We start from the raw sequence: 26,698 nt of genomic DNA, 5'->3' as shown, positions 1-26,698 counted from the left end.
ACTGATTTATTTGCTTCTTCTATGTATAATGCAAATTCATGGAAGCAGTAAAGGTGTGTACATATCTGAAAATCATGAAAAGCCAACCACTATTACAAATCTTTAATTCTCAGAAAACAATTAGTGTCAACAAGTGACAAAAGAAGCATTAGATATTTCTACACAGTCAGTGTTGTTTGAAGTTCATTTTATTGTTGCGTTTTATAGATGAGATTTGTTTGGAGATTTGGGGTTAATGCCACTGAACTCCATCTTGACAAAGCAACAAAATGATTCCAAAACAGGCTAGAGCAATAAATATCAAACAATTCAATCTAAAATGTATAAATATAAAAGTCCATTCTGAAAATGTAGGAAAAACAGGAATCCATTTTTTTTGTTTTGGCCATTTGAACAGTAACATCTCTGTCATCCATCCACATCACCTCAGATCCAGCACAATTATCTTTATGTCTTTCCCAACCACATGGTTGCATGGCTGCAGAAGACAACCCATTACACAAAGAAATCAGTTTCAATTAAAATAGCATATAGGGGCTATTTTTTCCTTTTAATTATCTGAGTCTGCTTAACATGGTGTCTATCTATCCAACTTTGATTGCACCCGTTTCTGTGCCTATTTACAGACAAACCTGACCATCACAGGTATAGCAAGGAATAAAACAATCAGAAGTGGAGTTCTAAAGAGAATATTGCTTAGAGCTTGGCCTGTGAAATTATAATTCTGACTTATTACTTTCTCACAGTATGGGATACCTGGAGTGGACAAGGAAGGTGGCATGTATTGCATTAGAACAGGTGTCGGGGGGACAGCAGCAAGGAAAGAATGAACTCTGATCTCTTTTGTAGTAGCCTCATGTATGTCTGTACACATGATGATTTTTAAAGCATTTAGGACTACACTGTCCTTTAGTCATGACAAAGTAACAGATTGTTTTGGGTCTGTAGAGAAGAGCATTTGCTAGAAACCAGACTGGTGCAGGTTAGGATGATTCTCGTAATATTTCATGAGCCAGTCCTGATATTTTTTTTTCTGGGACTGTGAATTTATTGCTTTTGTTGAAGAACAATATACTGGGGGGATTGCACTTCAAAGGATATTTGTTCTTAGATACATTGCTGGTATTGTGTATCAATGATTATAGCTGAGCTCTTGTGGCCATCATGAATTAAGTCTGTAAGGGACCACTGAGAAAAGCCTATCTGGAACAAAAGTCTTAAAATTTTGTTAATATAACTTTTATAGCCCTGGAGTCAATGATGAAAGAACACAACAAAGAAACCAACTTTTTTTTAGGAAAAATACTGACTGACATTGAGAGTCTTCCAACAAAGTGGTCAATTTCAGTGAGCTTCAGTATTACTTCTCTGCATTAGATTATTTCATTTTGAGCTATATGAGATGCTTTGTATTTGACATGACCCCATTTAAAAGAATCTTAATTATTCAAAGGTAAATATTGTTGGCTTCTAGAAAACAGTGACATTTCTGATTATTCTGACTGGCTATACCTTTCAGCCATACATGTAGCATACGATCATAGATATGGTAGTTACTGAGAAAGGCTTGTAAGAAATCAGAAGGAAATGAAGGACAGTGAGGGAAATGGTGTGTAATCTACTCATAGCTGCACATCCCCCCAACAGCTGGGATGTTCTGTTGGGACACTGGAGCTGGGGATAGGAACTGAATGCTTTGTTTAAAAACTGAAGAGCTTGAGAAAAACTCCCACTTCAAATTGTGGCTTTTGCTTCTGAAAGCAAGCAAAAGGGGTGAGTGATGGTAAGTGCTTCTGGTTAGCCACCATTTGAATGGCAGCTTGCAACACGTCTCATGGCTGCTTAAGGAGAGTCCTGATTTCTGCCTTGATCAATGAAGTAAGCACGGTCAATTATTAAAATGGGGGGGAGCAGAGAATTTAAAGAAAACTAATCTGAAACATATAATTTCTGCTTGCCGCAGAACGACAGTCAAGAATTTAAACAGTCAAACCCATCTTGGATTATATACTTACATTAAATAACCTAGGCTCCTTTGTATGTGGATGGAATCCCTTCTTTTTACAAGCAGAAACTTCTAGCATGCCAGCATTAGTAAGCCTGAAGATGCCTGTGCTGAAAAGTAAAAGATAAAACTACTGTTACATACTGTCCCCATAATACAAGTCCAAGGCTTCACAAACAAATTTCTTAGCTTAACATAAGGACAATGGGATGGTATTCAGTATCCCCAGGTAGACAGGAGGCTCGGGCTGGCTTGGATTCTTAAAGCTATTTGAAATCAAGGGGAGCTGTGTTCCTGCTTTAGGAAATAGGCAGGTTAGCCTACTAAATGGCTGAGGCTAGTTTACCCAGAAACATATACAGAACAGTAGCTTAGGAATTTCGGACTGCATTTCACTCACTGAACTCTAGAGGGGCATCTCAAACAGTGACTGCCCCAGAGCAAGCTCTGGTCAGAGTACACATCCTCCCCACTCTTTCCAGTAATCAAATAATACAAAGCACTGGAAAATACACTGCTGCATATGTATGACCTAAAACTTCGAGTACAGAATACAGAGTTAGAACCTTCACCCTTCTATAAAGAACATGAATACCTCATAATTATAAGACAGCACCTGATTAATAAATATTACTGATAGGATTAAGGGGTAGAAAGACAAGAGATTTTCAAGACAGGAGATTTGTAAAGGCATGCAGATATTGTGCTCTGGGTTACAAAGCCAAATACACTTGGCACTCAAGCTGTATTTACAGTTCTGTTACCTGTATGGCCCATTCAGGAAGATAGGCAACCAGAATGGGATTTGTAGTCATCTACAGGTGCAGGCCAGAAAAGGGCTGAAAAAAATGCAGAGTCTAAACAACAGAATGAGCCCTGGGCCTTGAAACTCCAAGCACACCAAAGCAGAATCACAAAATTGTTGAGGTTAGAAGTAACCTCTGAAGATTGTCTAGTCCAAACCCCCTGGCTCTAGCAGGATCACCTTGAGCAGGTTGCCCAGGACCACATCTGCTCAGGTGTTGAATATCTCCAAGCACCCTGCTCTGTTATAAAACTTCACTTTAGCGGTTACACAGTTCCAGGTTTTTCCAGATACTTATTTTTTTGTATTTTATAAAATAAAAAAATAGGACCTTAATATAAAAAAGAAGTGATCTTTATCTCTCTAATCCCCAAACTGTAGTTTTCATATCACCCTAGAGAAAAGTGTCTAACCCCTTCACTTCCTTGATCCCATGGAATGAACATAAACCTGTGGCAGGGAACAGGCATTGAGGTCTCCAGAAGAACAACTCCTGTCATTACTAATTGGTGGTGTAGAGGATAAAAACAAATAAAATTTAAAACCTGGGACTGGGAAGGAGGAGGAGAGAGAAGCCAGAAACAATACTGTGTATATAGACTGTATGGAATGGAAACCTAAAACAATTTAAAACAACTCCCAAAGGGCAACATTCCTGCCCTTCAGTCCAGTAGCTGTGCAGTTTGCACTTGATCAAATTATAAGATAAGGTAAAATATTCAGATATTACTTTAATGAAAAAATAAGGACTCACTCGTTATGCTTTGGTGAACAAACAATTGCAATGGCCTCTGGCAACATTAGCTGATAAGAACAATGAGTATGAAGATCAACACTGGATAAGAACGCAGTTTGTGTTGGATGTGTCTACAAAAAGAAAGGGAAAACAACATCATGAAATATTTCTTACAAATAAAGGTTGATATACATTTAGGAAGGAACAATAATTTGTAACAAATGAAAGTGCCAATACTTCCTGAGGCTGGTGTCATGGTTTAGGGTATCAACCAGGACCCTGTCTGCTCACTCCCCAGCCCCACCATGGGATGGGGAGGAGAAAATCAACTTTAAGGGTCATTAATTGAGAAAAGAATAGGGAGGTTTCCATTCCTTGGTTAAAGTAACAGGCAAAAAACCAGACAAGTTCAACAAAGGAAGAAAACCCACTAATTTAATCTACAAGGAGAATGAGAAAAAAAAATGGCTAGATCTAAATCCCTTCTCTTCCCACCCTTCTCTTCTTCCTGGGCCTGGATTTCTTCACTCCTGCTTCCCTCTCAGCAATACAGGGGGGAAAAGTGTGGTTTAGGGTCAGTTCACCACACGTTCTGTCTGCCACTCTGTCCTCCTCAGGAGGAGGACTCCTTACACTCTTCCCCAGCTCCAATGTGGGGTTCCCCTCATGGGAGAGAGTCCTTCATGAACCCCTCTGACACGAGTCCCTCTCACCAAGTGCAGTCCCTCAGGAACTGCTCCAGCCTGGGCTGCACACAGAGTCACAGCTGCTTCAGGAGCAGTCACCTCCTCTGGCACAGCATCTTCCATGGCTGCAGAGCCATATCTGCCCCTCTCTGCAATCCTGCACAGGCTGCTGCTTCATGTCTGTCCACTTGTGGCACTTCAGGGGCTACAAATCCACGTTTATTCCACTGTGGTCCTTCAGGCACTGCTCCACTGTGCTCCTCCATGGGCTGCAGGGCACAGCTGCCATCTCACCGTGGGCTGTGGGGAAATCTCTGCTTGGGCATCTTTCCCTCTCCTTCTTCACTGACCTTGGTCTCTTTTCTCTGGCATTTCTCTCTCACTTCATCCTCTACTTTGCTCTGCAGGTACTTTTTATATTATTTTTTTTTTTCAGTTTTGCTTTCCCTTTCTTGAATATATTACTCACAGAGGAGCATCCAGCTTCCCAGATCTGCTTAGCCAGAGGTGGGGTAAGGACTGGAACTGGGGCAGCTTCCAGCATTTTCTCACAGGAGCCACTCCTGTGGTTCCCCACTTCCAAAACACCACTGCTCTAACTCAAGAGAGATGGTTTCTTAAATTCCTGTTAACCCAGATTCTACACTGCTTGGGTGGCTTTTCAGTACAAGGGTTGTGCAGGTATATTCACAACCAGATGCACAAGAAATTTTCAGATCATGGGGTGGGGGGAAAAGGTAGATTGAAGAATCCTAAGACAGAGTGAAATAACCTGATTGTCCAAAATCCCTAAGAGTGAAATTTATATAAAGCTTAAACAACATAATATCCTCCCCACAAGTTTTGAATATAGTAGAAAAATAAGTAGCATTAGAAAGTCACAAAATACCATTTTATTTGCATAAACACAAACAAAAACAGTAATGGAAAAAGCAGGATCATTGTATCAACAGGATACCTCTGCTTCATTAAGAAATAGTCATATGTGGAGAATATTACTGTTTATTTACATCAATACAATTAGAAATAAATGAGAAAATTAATCTGGGTTATTCCATTTCGGGGGTATTTTTTGCTTTGTTATTCCCAAGTTTTTTTTCAAGTAATATGCAAAACTGATATAGAAAAGCCAGAATCTACAAGTCATACGTACATGGATCCAGCCCAAAGTGAGGAGATCATACTGATCCTGAACACCAAATAATTCTTCCACATTCTCCATGTCACAGTAGTCTGGTCCTGAGGATTGCTTTGGCACTATTACATGGGTAATGGTAAATTCATTATGTGTCTGCAAAACAAACATTGGCTCAGAGAAGAACAAATGAAGTAATGAATAAAAGCTGAATCAGAATCTGAAAGGTGTCAGCCTTTAAGCTAAAGCAGAGCAGTATAGGTCCAGTGGTCAGCTATACTGACTTACTGCAGCCAAAAATACTCCTCAGCATTTTATCATGAAAACATATAGGAAAATACTAATAGCAACATAAGATTGTTGGATTAAAATGTTCAGAGACTAGTATGAAAAGCTGTCCTTTAAAAACAAAAAAATTAGGAAAATGAAAAAAAGAATTTTGGCAACACTATAATTAAACTTGGAACATCATTACTCTTGCTATTCTTTCTCTTTATACAATTCAAATACTCTTGGAAATAATCTTAAAAGTTATTTTTATGTCAGCATCATCCATGGCACTTTTCACCTGCTCTGAAAAAACATTAAGAGTTTGAGGTCAAAGGAGAAAAACAGCCTGTTCAGATGTTTTACAGCTTGGTGGCTGTTGTTGTGCCATTATGAATCTGATGACTCCGGTAGATTCTAACAGTCTTTATAATTCATTGTCCTGTAACTAAACCTCACTTACCTTAGATGAATGCCAGAGAAAGTACTTGAAAAAGCCCGTATTTGTACAGCATGCTGAAAAACTTGATGCATTTTATAACATCAGCAGTGTAGTTTGATATTTCCCCAATAAGGCAAGCCCACACTGCTGAAGTGTGAATATGAAATTAATTACATTAAAGATTAATTGTTTAAAACTGCTTTTGCTTTGAAATAGATACATTACAGGAAAATACATCACTATCAATTATGTTTTTCCCCATACAAATGTGAGGGTTAAACTGTACCAGTTTTCCACAGAGAATTCCACATGTCTCTATTCCTCTTACTGTATTTGCCTCTGCGAGCAGCAGAAATTTGTGACAGAGATCCCTGGGCAAAATGACACCTCTGAGTGCTTCAGCCAGTTGAGCTAACAAAAAAAAAAAACCCAAAAAAAACCAAAGGAGAGATTAAAATGCAGCTTACACAGTGAAGTTCCCTAAAAATAAATGATTGTACACAGCTACAGAAAATTATTAGAAGTGGAAGAACTATACTTACCATATCACATATTTCTAATAACAATAAATCTAGAGCACAAGCATTCCACCCTAAGCTGAGGTCACCAGCCCATAATACACACACACACACATACGTGCCTGTCCCTCAGGTGGCAGTGAGCTGATAACATTTTCCCAGGCCAGGGCTTTGCAGGATGAACCTGCAGGTTCTGCTTCTGTTCCCTTGAAGCCTGTGGCAAGATTTGGACAGTGAGGCTCAATCTCTGCATCAGTCTAGTGGTACTCAACTGGAAAATGTGATATTGTGACTCAACCTCCTCTCTTAAAATGAAGACACAAGATGAAACTGTTGTGTGCATTTCAACATGTTCCTGCTTATTTCACTATCAACATTGTCACGGTGAAAAAATACATATATACGTATGCAATATTGTCTGCTGCAAGCTGCAGAAGAAGATGAAATAATATCTCAAAAAAATAATTAAAGTTCTTTGCACTTACTCTGAACAGCACTTAAAGTAGCCGCTGGCTTTAAGACCCTGTTTACTGGAGGTGAACGTCCAGCACACTCAGATGTGCCGCTCCTCTCTTTTTTCTCAACCAAGGCTGTAGACAAGGAACTGTTCTCTGCTACAGAAATACAAGATAGCATACTTCCATCTATCTGTTCAGACATAACCATGCTCTCTTTGATTTTCTGATCTCGAGCTAGTTCTTGCTTCTTAAGTTGATCCTCAAAAAACTGAAACTGTTCTGATTCCAGCTGCTGTTGCCGCATGTGTGCAATTCGTTTCTTCTCTGCCTCTATTAGCTTCTGATGCTCTAGTTTCTTCAGAAATTCTGTTTTACATTTGTTCTGAAACATATACAAAATAGTAACATCATCAGAGCACTCGGAAAAGCACCAAAAATGGAGGGAAAGAACCAATCTAATTTTTTAATAAAACCATCAAATCCTGCCATAAATGTTAACTCTTTTGCAACCTATTTGCTGTACTGTGAAATACAACTGTATCCCCCCAAAACAGTATAATATTGGAATGAAATATGGTAAGGAAGGGATTCCTAACACAAAGCTTCCAATCTACAAACTTGTGGTGCTTTGTGTTCTGACCTCAGTAGTGACAGCACCTGCCTCATTTACTTATTGAAGTAACTTTAAAAAAAGACTTTCTTCAGAATAGTGATGACAAAGAGAGGCACACAAGTGTAAGCCTTTATGATTTGAAAAGCAACAAGAGATCCACAAGCACTTGGGTTTTCTTGGTAGATTTCATAGCCCTTTTTTTGGGTTTGGTTTTGGTTTTGGTTTTTTTTGTTTTGTGTTTTTTTGGTTTTTTGTTGTTGTTGTTTGGTTTTTGGGGGTTTTTTTTTTTTTTTTTTCTCTCTTGTTGCTGCTGGTTTAAAACAGGTTTGTTGACTTTCTCCTGCTACTTTTTTCCCCTCGATTTACCCTGGATTGTTTAACCTGGCATTGGTGCCTTTTTTACCTCCCTAGCTTCTGACACATCAGGTGTGTTCTCCACTCTGAACTAGATTCCCTTACCCTAAGCCACCTGCTCTCCCACAAACTGCAAGGGAAGCTTCAGGTTTCAACAGCCCATCCTGCTTCCTGTTAAAGGAGAGTAACAAGCATCTCCAGAAATAAGTTTTTAAAAAAAAATCATAAAGTAATTTCTTAAATGTCATTAATGAAATGAAGCAGGAAATAAAGTCTCAAACCAGTCAGTGACAGGAATATGGACTGTGGGTTTACTTTTTAAAGGTTGTTGATTTTTTTTTTTTTCTTCTAAATTCTCTGAGTTTATTTCAAAGGAAGGAAAGATAAAGGTATTTCTTCTAGGACACACTTTCCAAGGCAAGTTTTTAAAATTATGGGTCCTGTTTTCAGTGACATTAATACAAATGATGGAGATATTTAAAGTTACTTAGAGACCCAAACTGGATCAATTCAAACTTGAGAACATTCTGAGCCAAGGGACCTTTTCTATGTACTCATGGAAGTGTTTCAACAGTATCCTTCTTATAAAACAGGATCAGAGTGTACCAGATAACTATTTGAATATTTTTCAACAGACATTACGTAAATATTACAGCACATGTATTTCCAAGTAAACACTTGCATTTCTTATTTCTAAATACTCAGTTACACTCTGAGGAGTGGAGTAATTCTCTACAGCCCATGCATACATTCTTTTACGTGATTAAATTCTTGTACAACTGGCATTTTTCTGCTTAATTTTAAAGAAGTTTCATATAAAGGAAAAAAAAAATCATACAAAAATTTATTTAATAACCACATAAAACTTACTTTGTTTTGAATGTATCCTTGATATTCTAGGTTATATTTTCTTAGAAGATCTCTCTTCAATTCTTCTGTCCGTGGAAATGCAACCTCCTTTAATTTCTTTAGGATAAGGGAGAAAGGTGCATAAATTTATTTTTCACATTTTAAAATAACTACCTGGAAAACAAACACTGTTGTAATACAGATTTTTAAAAAGGTACAAAAATTAATAAGAAAAATACTGCTCTTCTTCCAGGAAAGAAAGAGAGAAGTACACACTATATCATCAGATCATTAAACTTTAATAGTATCCCAGTTTCAATAAAGCTATACCAGTTTATGCCATTTGAAGGAGTGACATGACCACTTCCTATCTCAAATAAAGATTAGTACTTTTTCTAGCAATCAGTTATTTCTGGTTTTTTTAATAGGTGATGACAAACATTTTGGTCATATGTGAGATTTGTAATAAAAGCTAAGTCGAACTTTCAGTGTTTCAGGTAGGAACATAACAATTTTCTCTGGGACTCCCTGGACAGAAATATGACAGAATACACCCATTTTTAGGCAGGTGTGCCTGTGTGTATGTTTATTTGGAAGGATAGCTACACATGTAGCTTCCTACAACAGCTCTAGCAGGTAAAACTTCTCAAAACAGAAATAAAGCCCAGTACCCAATGTTTTTTACTGATACAGAGGCTACTATAAAATAATTTAGAGGCTGCAGGCAAGGGGAGGTAGGAGATCATGTGCTTAATCATACTGAGTGTCATAAGAGAGAGAATGTTAGACTCCCTTTCAATAACAGGGATGTTTTCCTAGATTTTTGACCACAATCAAAATAAGGCAAGAAGCATTTTTATATTATTCAGCTTTAACAGAAGAGGAAGCGTGCAAATATGGCAGAGCAAACCAAGAAAGATAGTTATCATTCTTATTGGAGAGTTCCAGATACTTTAAGCTCAGTATAAGGCTGTATTTGAATTTTCTTTTATAGGGAGGAAAAAAAAAAAAGAAAAGAAAGAAGAAAGAGAGTGAAAATATATTGTATGGAGGTGGAAGAAATAATATGTTTGGGTTCGTTTTTAGGTTTTTTAAAATCAATATATATTTGGCAATAAAGAAAGCAAAACTATACTTTGATTATTTAGCCAGTATTGTCACATATCTCTCTCTCCCCACATTTGCAATAGTCAGGTTGGACCATTCACTACCTACACACATAATTGGGACTAGAAATGAAAAGTACTGTCAAATTAATTTATTTTTAATACATGAACTTTCAGAAATTGGTGTACTTGGATTTCCAGCAATCTTCTTCAAGCTTTTTCAAAGACTGCTCTTGTTCACCTTTCAGAATGATAATTTCATGTCCAGTACTGATTAACTAGTTAAACCAAAATGAATAATATGTAAAGGTACTGGAAATTCAGTCTGTGCTGTCTGCCATGGGCTATGTGTGAGCTGAGAGAAAAGGAATGCTAAGAAAGAATGGATAGATTCTGGGGGGAAAGATTTCTTAAAAGGCCAGGAAACCATAGCCCTACCTTAATAATAACTTGTTTTTCTGGTACTGCACATTGGTGATAGTCTCGGTGACTGGGTAGCTTTTCCACAAACAAGCTAGAAAATTAAACATGCACATGTTTGTCTCAGTAGTCAGACAAATATCCACAATAGCTTCTTTTATGTTGACAGAAAAATCAGTTTCACATAACTATTAAACACTCAAATCCAGATGACTCAGAGATTGTTTCTACACATCTGTTTAAACTAACACTTAAGATTCTTATATAGACTTGGATGAGGCACATAGGGTAATGACAGAAGATGATTTTCTACATCTGAATGTATTCTGGGTTTCATTAGTAGTGTCTTGAATCTAAAAAAAATAAGACTAACTAGTAGCCAGCATCTGAAAATAGCCTTCAATGCAGCCTTCAGCCAAGCCAGGGTTAATGCATCCTGTTTCTGTTGCCATTATGTGTCCTCAACTGAAATGCTGAATTTTAAATGGAAAGTTCAAGATACAGCACTGACTACCATTAAAGTAGCTATTTTTACAAGTCCAAGCTGCAGAGCTAACTGCAGTATTATTAACCTAACCAGACACCTAAACTATGGCAACACACAGCTGCAAAGCTTTAGAATGCACAGCTGCTCTCATTCTTTCAGCAATTTGTATAGTGTTCACTTCCACTCTTTCCACAGGGTTTCTTATTACACTTAAGCTCAAAAGCATGTAAGATTTGGTCTAGCTTTCAGAGTCTGAGGAAAATGAGGAGGAAATAAATTATCCTATTTGAAAATATATATATGTTTTTAAAAATCATTTTTTGAAGAAAACAAACCAATCAAAAATACAGCAAAACTAGTTAGTTAAAAATGTAGATCTACCATTCGTATGTATTTCAGATATTTTGAGAGTTATAATGAAGGCTGTGCAGGTTTGGGTTTTTTGGGGGGGTGGGAGGCATAATCATACCATTAACATATGTTGTGGAGATTTTGCATTTACTCCTGTAAGAGGTAATAAATTCTTAATCCTTTGGGGGAAGAAAAGTAAAAAGAGGCAAAAATACATATGGTCATGTGTTGGAATCGCTGTGCAATCCTATCATCAACAGATGCAGGGGGCATAGCTATTAAAGGTCCAGAAATTTTCTCTAAATATTGCTTTTTAAGCCATGCATTTAACCATCGTGCTGATAGATACAGAATAAGATGTAGGAATCAGTGCTCATAGTATAGCCTGGTACAGTAAACTTAAACCTTGATGTATGAGGTTAGCATGGCAATTAACAGATGGCTAGGAGTGCTATCCTAACAGCTGAGATGAAATTATAATGCACCCTGTGGTTAAAGTTCTACAAAAAAACAAAGATGTTCTGCAAGAAGACACTAAAGATTTTTATCCTGATCTAAAGGAGGAACTGCCCTGTTCTCACTGAAACTTTCTTTCAGTTTGCTCAGAATGATAATATGTAAGGACAACAAATGGTTTCTTACGTTATGAACTTATTATAAAAAACAAAAGCATTCTCCAGGTTTCCCTCCTCCATATATACTGATGCCATTCGCTCCATCTCTACTCCAGATCTAAAGTAACGACGTGGGGTGATATCTTCATTGATTGTGATATTGCTGCCAAGTTTGCTTAAGGCACGTACTCTCTCTTCTGGGGTTACAGAGATGTCTGTATGGTCAGGAATAGCTACAAGCTTTTTCTGAAAAGGAACAGAGAGATCAGAAAAGAGAACCACATAATGTATTTCATTTTCAGTAAATTATCTCAGTCAAGAAACTCAAGGGAAAATTTCAGCTTTTTATTTTCCACAAAATAGGGATGGTTTCCCCCACTGCTAGCCACAGTTGAAACATTCCAATCTGATTCTCAAATGCACATAAATAGTGATGATAATTGCAAATGAAGAGGGATCTTACACCCCTCCCCAAATGTAGAAACTATAAAACAATCTCAGAAAAAAAAAATCAGATAAAATTAAGTACACCCTTGTAGAAATGGTCAATGGCAACTCAAAGTGTGTCTTCTTCAGAATCCCCTGCACATGAAACTGTACAAGGTTCTGCCTTAAGTTATTTCAATAATTTGGTGATGGGCCTGAATGCTCAAGACTCTTATTACACGATGACTGTTGGGTATAGTTCCACTAACAGAGAACAATAAGATAACAGTTCTCTGCAGATATTTATCTCCAGTTTCAAATGAGGCAGTCAAAGCTTAAGAAGTTAGAACAAACTCTACTGAAGAGCTATAGCTGCTTATTAGAAGAAATACTTTCCTGATAAATAACTAAACAATCGATCTCTGCAAGTTGTTTCCTCTTTATTAAAATGTCTGCTCCTACCATTCAAAACGTTCTAGTGATCAGGTTTTTAAAAGTTGAAGTGAACAAGCTAAAACCTCATGAATCACATATATAAAAATAAAATAAATTCCAGCAAACCATAAGGCAGCATGTGGGAGGAACTGATACCATACAGGAAGAGATCCTTATAGTTGGCAGTCAACATGGTTAAACAGATTTCTTGAATTGTTTCCTATTTGAAAGGGAGGGTGCTCATCCTTTAAAGGGTTTGTAATACATACCAAAGAGCTGACAGTGAATGGTTGTTCCATGTTGTTGTCTGTCTGCAGACCTAGGAGATCACTCTTCTCCTCCAAAGTCTCCATTTGACTGTAAAGGGCAATATCAATACAGTATTCAGTATCTGCAGCCAGCTGTCTCAGAGCTTATTAGCCCAAGGGAAACTTGAACACAGATATGTTGATTGTAGTCATGTGCTGGAAAAAATATGACAAGCCATTCAGATTACAAATATATTCAAATGTCACATAATTTTTCATGCCTGCACCCACTCATCACTTTGGTATCACATTACTTACATTTTTAATAATAATCTAAAATTTACCAGGCATCTAGAACTTGAAACGGAAATGCATGCAGGCTTACAGGACAACTTCTGACTGACTGACCTGTTCCAGTGTTATGACAGTGGATTAGAACATAACAGAATGAATTATTTTTACAGCAACTTTAAACAACCCCAGCTTTCAAGCATTACAGAATCACTGAACTGTCAAGGTTGGAAAAGACCTCTAGGATCACAAAGTCCAGCTGTCAACCCAGAAAAACATCATGCCCACTAGAGCATGCCCTGAAGTGCCTCATCTGCACAGTTTTTTAATACCTCCAGTGATTCTGACTTCACCAGCTCCCAGGGCAGTCTGCTCTAGCACCTGGGCACTCTTGCAGTAATCAAATTCTCCCTAGTATCTAGTCTAAACCTCCCCTGGCACAACTTCAGGCCATTTCCTCTACTCTTATCATTATCTATTCGAGAGAAAAGGCCAAGACCCCCCTCCCCGCAGCCTTCTTTCGGGTAGTTCTAGAGAGCAGTAGGTTCTCCCTTCAACCTCCTCTTCTCCAAATTAACAATCCCGATTCCCTCTTCTTACAGGACTTGTTCTCTAGACCCTCCACCAGCTTTGTTGCCCTTCTCTGGACACGTTCCAGCACCTCAGTGTCCTTGTAGTGAGGGGCCCAGAACTGAACACAGTGCTCAAGATGTGGCCTCACCAGTGCCAAGTACAGGGGCAGCATCACGTCCCTTGTCCTGCTGCCCACACTGTTCCCAATACAAGCCAGGATGCTGTTGGCCTTCTTGGCCACCTGGGCACACTGCTGGATCGTATTCATCCATGTAACGACCAGAACCCTCAGGTTCATGTTCTGTGGGCAGCTTCCCAGGCACTCTTCCCCAGGTGTGTGGTGTCACATAGGGTTGTTGTGACTGAAATGCAGGACCCAGCACTTGGCCTTGTGGCCAAACCTCATACAGCTGACCTTGGCCCACCAATTCAACCTTCAGGTCCCTCAACAGAGCCTTCCTACCCTCAAGCAGATCAAGACTCCCAACAAAGTTGGTGTTGTCTACAAACTTGCTAAGGAAAATAAGGTGAAAAATTAGATGAAAAATCACAAAAGTTCAAAGAGTAATCATAGAACCTGTGTTTTCTTGACCACGTGATTTGACAAACATATTTCAAAACAATGTTAGTACTTTTACCTGCTAAGCCTGTAATTAAAAATAAAACTTATCACACAAACGCACAATTGTAACATGAAATGGAGAAAATATTTCAAGCACCACGTATTCCATCTGCACAGCTTGCTGACTTCAACAGTACTCAAAATGCACTGAACCCTGACAAGTCAGCTGAGAGTAAGTGCTCCTTGCAGAGCTCTGAACAGCTAAGGACAGATATTTAGGCATGCTGTGGTCATCAGCAAAAAAAGAAAAAAACCAACAACCCCAAAACCCCCAACAAACAACCCAGCAAGGATTTGGAAGGGAAATTAATTATTTAAATTGCACTGGGAGTAAGAAAATTAAGCTCCTAATGTGGTTTTTCACTTCTCTGCTCTAAATCTAAGCAGTTATGACTCTGAGTGTCAAAGGCATTGCAATCATAATGTGTTTTTAGCTCGCTGTATTTCTCAAGTACTGATTTGGGTTGTCTTTTTTTTCCAAAACCTAACAGTATCTATTAGATCACTCTTCAATTTTAGCTATTAGTGCAAGTATTACAGTAGGCATTAAATCATTTAAGTAATACACCTATTCATTGTCACAAACTTTAGAGAGGCCCTATGGGACAACAATAATGACTTTTTTTTTTTTTTTCCTATACTAAGAAAAATACTGCCTTATAGATAGTTCCACATGAAATTCTTCTCCAGCTGGACTACCATAGATGTGGTAGCCTGTGGAAAGACAGGGATAAAGTTTGGCCAGGGAGGATATTATGTTATACCTCCACCTCTGCCACGTCAGATTCCGAGCAGAAATAAAATCTTCAGATACAAGACTGTATTCAAACTCTCTCTGTGCTCAGGAATATAAAGTAATAATTAAAAAATAATTAATAATAATAATAAAAAAAATAATAGGGGCTGGGGAAGAGTGCTAATAAGTATATATTTTAAAGCCATTTACTGTCTCACCCATTATTATTTCTCCAGAAGCAATTTTGAGGTGTACAATAGCTGAAAAAACCCCCCTGGGTTTGATCTAAAGTGTGCATCCAAGTATGACAACCTGTAAAATACTCTAGTCATTCCATTTAACTCCAAAAATATTTTTCAAAATAAAGGGTGCAGAATTGTATTTCTGTTCAATTCTCTATTTCATTTAGCTGCTTTTGAGCAAGAAAAGTGCTACTCAAGGACTTCTTCCTTTATAGACTTTCTCCAAAATCTAGTGAGGAAATGATCATTTAAGAGAATGCTCTTGAAACATTTCCCCGTGGAGGGCATGGCTATGGATCACATGCTGCTTTCAACTATTACCACACTGTGAATGCCTTTCAGCCTAAGTGATAGGCAAGTGGGAAAATCTTAGTGCAGAAAGCAGGAAATATAAAAGAGACTAATTGGTGGGGTGGGGTTTTTTTTGTTGTTTTGGTTTGGGTTTTGTTTGCTTGTTTGACACTTTTTTGGGGGGGGAAGGGCAGGAAGAGGGGCAATATTCTCAAAAAGATCTTAAAGAAATGGTTTTGGAATTCTTATAAGGAGACCTTTACTTGAAACCATTTCTCATCTTGGTTTTGTCTAAGAATATTAAAGTTATAAATACAAGTTTATTCAGTAGAGTATACAAAAGCATTAAAAATAATAAGAAAAAAAGAAAGCATCTAATACCAGGTATTTTAAAGAGGTGACCTCTGGTAACAGCAGAAACTCATACTTCCTCAAAATTGTGTCAAAGCTTTGGATGGATGAAGAAGCTCTGCAGAGAGCCCAAGCCAAGCCACACTGCAAGAGCCAAGCAGAAGAACAGCTGCAAATAAAAGAGGAAGCTGACTTTTAAAATTTGGTTTCAGGAACACATTAAAACCCAGACACAATAAATAAAGAAAAAAATATTATGATTAATTTGTATCAATTTTACAGAAGTGTTAAATAAGACTGAAACACATCAGCTATTACAGGTGATGGTATAATTAAAACCCTAAATCCTAAAAGAATGGGGACAGGTGTTATCCTTAACATGTGGACACATTGACCAGAATTAGAAACTATTAAAATGCCAAAAGTTAAGCTTTACTAAAAACACCAGCCCAGGCCTGTCTGCCAGCACCCTGGAATGTCTCTGCATAACACTTCTCATGGAGCAGCTTCCCAACACCTGCAGCTGGTAGGAGGTTGAGGTAACAACCAAGGGGCTCCCCTCACCCCCACCATATTTCTTTGTACCTGTACTTAGCTGACACCAGTGACTTCAAGGCAAGTTGTAGCTGATCCAAACTAAAATTGAGTGGACTTGTAAATTTAATTACTTCAGTCTCAAACTCAGAATGCAAGGGAGGAAGTAGAAACATGGAGGTAGCAAAGCAGAGACTTGTCCCTTTCCAAGGCAGTGATGTCCTACCGTGGTATGAACTGGCTTTGAAAATGCACCCAAAGAGCTTGTACACTGTCTACAAGAATTTCCCAGTCCTGATAAATGCATTTTTGTTTTCTGCAAATACACTTATATTTCACTCTACAAGAGTGAAGAGGAATTCAAGTATCAGACTTCTTTATGTAACTGAAATTAATTATTTTCAAATACACAAAAGAATAATGCTAATACAGTCATGTACATTCCAACACCAACCCCAGGGGACAAGTAGTAACAATAGCTTGGAGTTGCCTTAGTCTATTTCAGTGTAGTGTGCTCTAAATTCTGAGAGGAAACATGCACTTCTCTGCTTTACAGTTTCAGGCACTCCAACTAAATTGGACTGAAGTAATGTTTGATTAACACAACACATCTACACATTTGGCCTGCAAATCAAGTTTTTTCAAATGATGAATTTTCTGAGAGTCAGTATCAGAATATAAGAATTCAACATCCACTCATCAGTTAAAAAACTTATTTTGATTTCATTGGCACTCCTCACTAAATCCCACTTCCTCCTGAGAAACCATTTGTTTTGCTGTGTAAACCAGCTTATTATACTATACATTAATCAGACACAGGAAATAGAACAAAGTGAGAAAAAACAGCATTTGAGTGACATAAAATCCATTCTTTCTGGTCAGTCTAAGAAGGTTGGTGCCAAGCACCAAGGGAGTAAAAATCAGAAAACAATGTAAACTTAAAGTATACATCAAGATACATGAAGTATATTAATAACACTTATAATTATCATATATAATAAGTTATATATATGTATTATTTGTATCAATATAAATAGAAGTGTAAATTTAAAATATAATTATATAGTTATGATTATAACAATGCTTAATGACAATTACATATTATATATTTACACATTATGTGTATTATCTACACATATATACACAAAATACCTCAGAAACAGGCTATTAAGGCAGAGGAGTATGAGAATATCTGGAGAACACATACACATACTCCTGGTTTTCTGGGAGGAATAGTATCATATTCCACCACAACTTCTCCAAAGCCCTCCCAGTTTGCTGCATGCTGACATATTTCACACAGTTCCCAGGGCGGAGGTATCTTGACAAACAAGAGCCCATGAGGCATAACCCAGCAACGTTTGTGTGCATGTAACTCAGGTTGGTGGTGGCAAAAGGTGATGTGTATGGCTGCACAGCAAGGTTATCAACTTAGCAGTGTTGTATGAACCATTTCAGTCACACAGTTTGTGTTTGAAGTGCCTTGTGAGGAGCCAACTCTTTCACGGGTACAAGAAAGACCTTGTACCAGTGTTCATCCCAGGCACAGAAACATCTACTTCGTATGATGTGTCTTTCACTGATATAACCTGGCTCTTTCAGATGGACTGGACCAGCAAAGACAACAAAGCCAGGCAGGACCATGCTCTGCCAAAGGATGCACACAGTGACTGGCAGCACTCTTGCCAGTCAAGCTACTCAAACTTTGGAGAAGACAGAGACACAAAGAGGAGCTCAGAGTACCAGTGCACCCCAGAAACTAGCTAACTAGGCAGCAAAGTACGAGGACTGAATTTCAAATCCTTATAATGATCTTGAATCTTTTCCTTAGTCAGAAGAGGTTTTGCAATGTTGCGTGAGCTTTTCAGATTTATAAACAAGACTAATTTCACTATTAGTTTAATCATTAATTTCTACTTTGTAACCTTAGTTACTTTGAAACATGGTGTTTATTTGCACTGAAACATTGTTGACAGCCACAAAAATGCATCTTGCTACTTTGAAACCTTGTAGCTAATCACCTAATAACACTTTGAAACAGTTTCCCCTTCCCATGGAATTAGTCCCAACACCCTGACTTCACTGCTGTTACAAATACTTCTCACTGTTGTGTGTTTGTTTTACAGAAAGTTAAAGGCATTACCAGTAAAATTTTGAAAAGCTCTTTCTTTTGTTTTGGTTTGGTTTTGTTTTTTTCATTCAAAGCTTAGGCTCTGTTAAAAATAACAGGGACTAAGGGCATGAGCAATTATTTATTCTTTGTGTATTTTTAAGAGTCTTATGTCAGCAATACTCATCCTTTTTCCGTTTTTGATATTTTGGTGGAATATAGAGCCCAGATGTGTTTCTCATCAAAATAAATAACTTCTGTTCATTGGAATGAAATACGAATATCTAGAAATATTTGCTAACATAAGAGCTAAAATGTAGCATAGTTCCACTTTTTACAAACTATTCTACAGCATTGTTCTGCATTCATCCCATGGTAAGAAAAGCTTATTTTAATATTTTCATGAGAAGTTAAAGCAGTAATACTCTGCTTTGCCACAATAGAAAGCATGATGATTATAGAATTGTGCAAAGATGATGTGTTAGAGGTGCAAAGATGTACCTCTAACCATAAAGGGATCTGTCCTCACTAAGATAGACAAATTATGAAGTGCAAAACCACCTTTTAATTACCTGCAATGGATCGAAATTATTTCAACAACCTTAAAATAGGGCACATCCAGTGATTGTCAGATGAATATAAAAGGACAGTTTCATGCCACTAAGTCACTTGTGACGCAGAAACCCTGTCTTTCTCTACTTTGAAGTGGATGTTTGGACTAATTTGGTGAAAACTAGGTTAGAAACACAGTCACCTAATTAATTCAGCTCTTTCTGGAAAGATAGCCCATGTACTAGCACAGCACATAACATTTTATATATACACTTGTATTTGATATAAAATATGTTTAAACTAGTCTAGATAGCAAACTCCCTTCTGTTGGCCCTCTCCAAAAGGAAAACAGCATGGTCTTCTGTCAACCTGTTTTTGGAAACCACCATTCACCATTACAGCAGATGATTCAGCTAGTGTAGTAAGTCATCTCTTCTGAAAACAAAACAAAACAAAACAAAACAAGAACTGTCATGGTAAGATCATTCTTTGCTGCAGAGATAAATACCCCCCCAGCCAAAATCAACAAAATAGCCTTTTGGTGAAAATAAAGAATTACAAGGAACCACTTGCTAAAAATGCAAGATGCTGAACATCTTTCAATGAAGAAGTTCCTCTGTTCAGTCAGAGCTACCAAGCCTGTCTCAGTAATGGTTCATAATTTAGCACTGATCCTTAGCTCCATGGGTGCCTTTAAACAGCACTATCAAGACCTCCCAGGCTCCACTATCATCCAGAGGCAGCTGCTGAGCTACACAATCATCTCTCCTATGAGAGGGGAAAGGCTGTATCCTCATTCTCATACCCTGTGAAGGACCAGTCCCATCCACCTCCTTTCACCCTGCCTGGAGTTGCCTCTGCAGACTCTTCAGTGGCATGCAAACAATAGTATCATCACCTCTTTGGGTACTGAAAGGGAGATCCCCCAGGAACAGATCTGCCATACCCAAGTCTTGCCTGTATTGTTACATCACTCAGTGCTCTATTTTACATCACAAAATGTCGGTAACACAAGGATCTCTTTTTACAAACGCACAAAAAAAAAAAAAAAAAAAAAAAAAAAAAAAAAAAAAGGAACAAAGAACAATTAATTGAAAACTTATAAAATTGTTCTGCAAATATTTGGATGAATGTAGTTAGTTAATTATCTACTAAAATATCACTGACTAGCTGTCTTCTAGGGACAGTTTTCTTTTTGGAACAGATTTAAACATTACTGCATTAAGAAGCTACATCAATGAAGTCAATTTGCTACTGGACATGCTAAGGTCCTGACATGATACATGCAAGAACCTGACTTTTAATGCCTACAGAGAATATGAATTTAGGACCTATAGGTTTTTCCCATTGCTTCAGAGCACAGAGGAGACTTCTGACCTTCACCTGCTTGTCATTAATTTTTATGCAGACTATTTTGAAGTCAAAATTTATTATGTTCCTGTCACTACAACACAGGCCTATGCTTTTGAGCTGTATATATAGTGATGGCTCACTAGCAGATTTACAAATACGCTGTCTGCCAAATATTAGTCACTTTTAAGAGAATGTCCTGAAAAACAGACTAGAAATATCGAACATTGGAACATGCGTCTGTGAACTGCTGACAGCTTTTCTCTTGTGGTTTCTGGTGTCAAAACAAATTACAATCTCTCCTTCTCCCCTGTTTAGCAACACCATTCAGTTTCTGCAAAAAAGCATTTTTAGCATAATGGATAAATTACGTTAGAAATGTCTTGGATTACAGGCAATGGTCTTTTTACACAGTTACTTAAATATACTTATGCAAGACAGAACAGCATCTTTCCAGTGAAAGGATATTTTACCCATGGTGTAGAGAAGCAGTGCTATTTCCTGCCCTTAGGAAATCCACAACAATCCCCCATCCAAATTAATGTAACAGGGCACAGTAAGCTAGAAAAGGACAGGAATAAAAGAAACAGATGTTGTTATATAATTTGTTCTTTGTTGATTCAGCTGAAACGCCAAAAAGAGAGGTACCTGTAATACATAACACCAGTGAACTTCCTCCATGAAGAACAGAAGCTGTGTTGCCAAGGGAAACAAATGAGGTTAACATCACCACAGAAGTCTGCAACACTTCATAGACTTCCAAGAAACAAAGAAAACATAATTCCTTGAAAATCCTCAGGTCGTCAGATTTTCCTGCCTGTGTAGCCCTACTTCTCTCAGAGGCAAAGTCCCTCTAGGATAGAAAGTTTAAGAATCTTCCTGTTCTTCCAATAAAAAGTAATTGTTTTTCTGGCAATATTTGCTACTTATTTTTACAACATTTTTAGACTCCATAAGCTCTAATATGGACAACTGTTAATTGGGTGAGTAACTGCTTACAGCAATTTCTGGTTTTATCTGATGACATGTTCTTATTATGTCTTACCTATTGTGGTTCACAATGTAGATTACAAAAAGAGGAGAATTACATTAAATTGACTTTTCTGACACACAAATTCACAGTTCATTTACAGAAGGCTATTAAATTGTCTCTAAAAATGATGCTTGTCTTGTGACCTCAAAACTAGACAAAAAATGTGGCATTAATTAAATGCATTCTATTTTGTGCAAAACTGTAAAGCAAGCAAAGTGCAAGTAAAAAATTGAAATTTATATTAACTACAGATATCAACTAGTCGTAAATAAATATACTAGTCAACTAGTATAAATAACTACTAGTTAATCTGGCATGTTTCTGCAGCATGATGTTTGTACAAGATACCGTAGTGAAGTCTTTGACCTTCTGCTCTATCCTAGATGACTCAGGATGTCTCATGCTATGAGCAAATGGGGAGAAAACAGGAATGTCTGGCTCCACAAGAGGAATTCAATGTGTTTTAGACCACTTTTTTCTACTTATACTGTTGCAATATTTAATTTCTCTTTTGTAAGTTTACTAAGGCTGACAATGTTAAGCAGATGCTTTCTAACAGCACTGACTGTAACACAGTCAGCTCTCAGGATTGCTCAAAAGTCAGATGGACATTCAGAATATCAAAGCTGAGCACAATCATTTGTGTCTAACATTTTACACACTAGCAGGCCAACAGGCTCTTCGTCTTGGTGAAGCTACACACAGACTTGCTCTGGGCCTATTTCCAAATTATTTGCTTCTCCCTCAGAAGGAGACAAATGATCACTGCAGCCTATCCAAGCTCCTTTCTGTATCAATAGAGAGAGCTAGATACCCCTGAAGGCCTTTTGAAAGTGGTTCAGAGATGTTAAAAAAGGAAGATACTGTCTATGGTGATCATGTCATGAGCCCAGAGCTTCCCTTCTGTTCCATACAAAACTGTGAATCACCTCGAGCTGCCAGGAGGAAGTGGGATAAGGGTTGTGTCTGAGCAGGTGCCTGACTCACAGCATTACCATGAGGTAGTTACCATGAGGTATCCTTTTCTGTGTAAGATTGAAAATTCTGAGGTTTTATAAGAGAGATGCAACAGCAGTACTAAGACACTACACAGAGATCATTCAGGAACTGTATAAACAAGCTCATTTGCTTTCAGAGATGGATACTTCTATTTATAACATAAACTATGACCAGAAAGTATGTTTCTGGCCTGGCAATCTAACTGTTGTGTATTTAATAAAATTATGTAGACAAAGAATTCTCTTATAAGGTAGAAAAATAAGTTTCAGAACACAAATTGGAAATGTAACCTTTGATACAGAAATAAAATACCAAGGAATCAGATTAAAAAAACAAACAAAAAAATCCCAACAAAACAACCACTATGCAAGTCCAATAAACAGACAACAAATATTGCAATTTGTAGAGCATTTGCTCAGTGTCTTTGTGCATAAACCACCTTATTATTCCTTCAGCAGCTGAGGTTTTACAATGCTCCTCACCTTGTGCTGTACTCCTCCTCAGCTTGGTCATTAATTTCCAGGAAATGTCTTAAGGTCTGACCTTGAGCACACTTTATGCATGTAAAGAAATCCACATGAGAAATTCTTTTGCAATATTCCCATAGCAATATCAGTAATACACATGATTGCAGGATTGGTCAAGACACTGAAGCCTATTTTTAAACATAATGCCACAAAATGACCCCCTATGATAACAATTATTTAAAATACAATAAAAAATGTTAACCCTGAAAATTGTATCTACAGAAATAAATGGCATTTATAATGCTTCCCTGTGATTTAGAAAGCTCTGGATTTGTCAACACTGGTCTTTGGCTTAGTTATTCATACCTTTAGCACCTAGACCTGCAATATGCATGGCAGAAATGCCTTGAGCACATCACAAAATCCAGCTGTTAAGAGTAACATAATATATTGCCTAAGCAGCAACCACATTAACAAACCCGGACTCCAGTCTCCTAGGAATTTCATGAAATTTCATTTCATGAAATTATGGGTCTGTATCCAATTTTCTAGGACACAGTGGTCTACGGCAATTTATTAAATATATGCCAACTACAGCTTTAGACAGTCAACTAGTTGGCCAGCCAGCAATGATGAGAAAATCCACTTCTGTTAAGACAGAACTTTCACAAAGCAGGGCTTCACCCTAGGAATGAGTGCCCTGGGAACTAGCTGCCCATCCAAGACCTCATTATCTCAACATTTTCCATATCAAGCAAAAGGTGTGGGGTTTTTTTCTGCCTGTGAACTGTGCACACATTAAATAAAAAAATTCCAAATCACAAGGAATTCCACCAAAAGAGACTTTTTGCCACTTTTCTGGAAGAGAACAGCACATCCATGTGTGGGAAAAGTGAATTTTGCTCCTCAGTGCACTTCAAAGAAACACGATGAAGGTCAGAATGAGGACTATGGGCAGAAATAGCTTATGAGAGAGTTACAGATGCCCAGCAAATACAACTTTTTTTTTTTTTTTCTTTTTCAATTGACTTTATGTTCCAACCATATTCTTTCACACATATATGCAAATTACTTTAAAAGAGAGTACTGTTACAAGTTGTTTTTCTCCGAGACCTGATCACGTTCTGGTCAGGGTCCCCAGCACACTACAGTCTCCCGTTTTTGCGGGCGCAGTAAGCTCAGCAGCGGCAGCAGCGCGGGCTGCCTGCTCCCCGCCTCCCCTCACACCCACAAGTTGCCAGTGACACCATGATGCCCAGCCTGCTCCTACCTTCCCGGGGCTGCTCCATCTCTCCTCCTCTCTCCCGCCCGAGGCTGCAAACACTCCAAGTTCCGCCCTTCCCGGTGGAGGGCGATTTCTGACCGGCCTCCTAGGACCGCAGCACCTCACCCACGGGGACGGGCACCGGGGCGGCGGAGCCGATAGAGCTCGGACCGACCCCGACTCCCACCGCTCCCCGACCGCGGATGAGGCAGCGCACGGCACAGCCCCGGCGCCTTTCTTTCTCTGCCCGCAGGGACCCTTGGCACCAAGCAGCGGGATGGCAGCATCCGACAGGGCCCTGCCCGCGCTCCCCAGACCGGCGAAGGCGACAGCTGCTTACCGGGTCTCGCATCCGTCTGAGCGGCCCCGGCGGACGGTGCTGGAGACAAAGAGAGAGGCGGCCGCCCTGCCGCGGGCGCAGGGAGAAGGCAGAAGCAGCGGGACGGCTTGGGCCTCCGGCGCACGGCCTCGCCTCTCCCCGCCGGGACGCAGCGTCCCCGGGAGCCCTGCGCAGGAGCGGCGGGCTGGGCGGCAGGTGCCGGAGGCAGGGGTAGGGGAAGCCGAGCCGAGCCCGGCCGGGAGCCTTGCGCCGCCGCGGCCGGCCCAGGTTACGGTAGGGGCGAAGGGAGGAGCCTACGCGGCGCCGGGGCCCGCGGCGTGTCCGCGTATCCCTCTGCGCCGCGGGGCCGCCGCAGCCCAACGGGTGCCCGGGGGCGGGGGCAAACGGCGAGCGCAGGAGGTGCCGTGAGGGAGCGGAGGCGGCCAGGGCAGAGGGGCTCAGGGAGGTGTCCGCAGCTCACCGGGTCTGTGTCCCCTCTACGTTTCCCTCGTTGCTGGTGTCGGTACAGCCCCAGCTTAAGGAAGTCCGTACCTCCATGGGTGCTGGTGGGATCACCTGGGCTGCGGCGAGCGGAGTGGAGAGGCGGTTATCGCTGTTGGTGAGGAAGGTGTCTGGGGGTAGGGAGGAAGGTTTAAATGGCGGTGCGGTGGGCTGTATGGGACTGTGGTGCCTGGGAAGAGGGATTGCTGGAGAGGGGGGAATTTCTCACCTAAGGTAGGGGTTGCTGTAGTAAGAGGCTGTCAGTGTTTCTGAAGGAGGCCCTGCAGGGCTGTAGGCTGACCAACATCGCTGCTAGGAATGTCTACTCGATGGAGGCAAGTCCTCAGTTAAGTCAGAGGAGATGCTATGTTGAATGTTAGGCTGACTTAGCTTTTCAGTATGGAAGAAACTGTATGTTGTGTTCTTCCCAAGCAATGTTGGTCACTTACCTGAATGCTTCCCTGTAACATGGGTTGGGTGTGTCTGTGGCGGTGTTCTCTGCTTGTACAGTTCCGAAAAGCCCCCTGGAGAAATTTGTCCTAAACTGCACCTTGGTGTCTGCTTTCAAGCTGAGTGAGCTTAGTTTCAGACCTGGGTCCACACAATCAGGTTTTGAGGAACTGCTAAGATTCTTCTTGATGACTCTCCCAAAAAAGGGCAGTCCTCAGGATTTGCCTATCGTTTTCTTTAGTTGGGCTAACCCAGGGAGAATCTTAGTTCATTATTAGCTCTTATGTTGTGGCAGGGAAAAGGCACCACTGGTGAGAACAGGAAGAGTTTGGTGTTTCTTTGTTTCCTCTCCCTTCCGCTGTACCTTTTAAGCAGTGTCACACTGTTACATTCATTGTGTACATCTTGTCTGAATGTTAGGTGATGCTGCAGAAGTGTGAAAGTGAGCAGAGGTGGACAGTTCAAAGAGGTGCTCTCTTCCTCTTCACCTAAGCTGGAATTCTTGGTCCTGCACTGCTTCTCTTCAGACCTAGAACTTGTGTTTATATTTGATGGGATGCTTGATGCATATGGCAGGTCTGCTCTGCAGTGTTCTGGAGGTGGGCTGGGTTTGTTCAGGCTTCTCTGGGGTGATTGGAACACTCATGGTGTTCTGATTGGGGTTTATAAGTAATGTGGTGTGAGAGTGGCCACTTTGCAGTCTCTGTGTCTTGAACTGCAAACATCTCTGTTGTAAGTTCGGTTCCCATTGTTATCATAGCCTGCTAGATAAGATGTGTCATCTCCTTAGCGTATCTTTTCTATATTGCACAAAATAAACATCTTTTGCTTATATATTGATGCCTATCTCCCAGATTATCATCAAATGGGTTTGCCACAAATCTTGATTGAGGAATCTAGGCCCAAGTCCCTACCCAAAACCACCCACCATGCTTGAGCTACCCTGTCTCGGTCTGTTGTGATGATATGGCCTTTCATTTCCTGAATTACTCTTCTAAGTTATCAGGAAGGATGCACTAACGTGGTGAACTTCAAAGCCAGGAAAACTTGAAATAACA

General features: G+C 39.5%; 1 protein-coding gene across 2 annotated transcripts; it reads right to left on the bottom strand.

The window, feature by feature from the left end:
* Positions 1 to 174: 174 nt before the first annotated feature.
* On the bottom strand, positions 175 to 25,012 carry STAMBPL1 (STAM binding protein like 1). Of its 2 annotated transcripts, none has more exons than XM_030453586.1 (11): positions 24,711 to 25,012; positions 12,977 to 13,171; positions 11,875 to 12,092; positions 10,413 to 10,488; positions 8,890 to 8,985; positions 7,080 to 7,434; positions 6,363 to 6,487; positions 5,386 to 5,523; positions 3,565 to 3,677; positions 2,016 to 2,115; positions 175 to 478 (listed from the first exon to the last, which is right to left on the bottom strand). In XM_030453586.1, the coding sequence occupies exons 2-11, from the start codon at positions 13,058 to 13,060 to the stop codon at positions 422 to 424; spliced, it is 1,362 nt and encodes a 453-aa protein (XP_030309446.1). In that variant the 5' UTR covers positions 13,061 to 13,171; positions 24,711 to 25,012; the 3' UTR covers positions 175 to 421. The 2 variants fall into 2 exon arrangements, with proteins under 2 accessions (XP_030309446.1, XP_030309447.1); XM_030453587.1 differs by having other exon boundaries at positions 12,977 to 13,064.
* Between the last annotated feature and the right edge of the window lie 1,686 nt (positions 25,013 to 26,698).

This window comes from Calypte anna, chromosome 6 (genome assembly GCF_003957555.1).
Source record: "Calypte anna isolate BGI_N300 chromosome 6, bCalAnn1_v1.p, whole genome shotgun sequence".
NCBI lineage: Eukaryota > Metazoa > Chordata > Aves > Apodiformes > Trochilidae > Calypte > Calypte anna.
The sequence above is the reverse complement of the archived record's forward strand: the minus strand, read 5'-3'. Positions and strand labels throughout refer to the sequence as shown.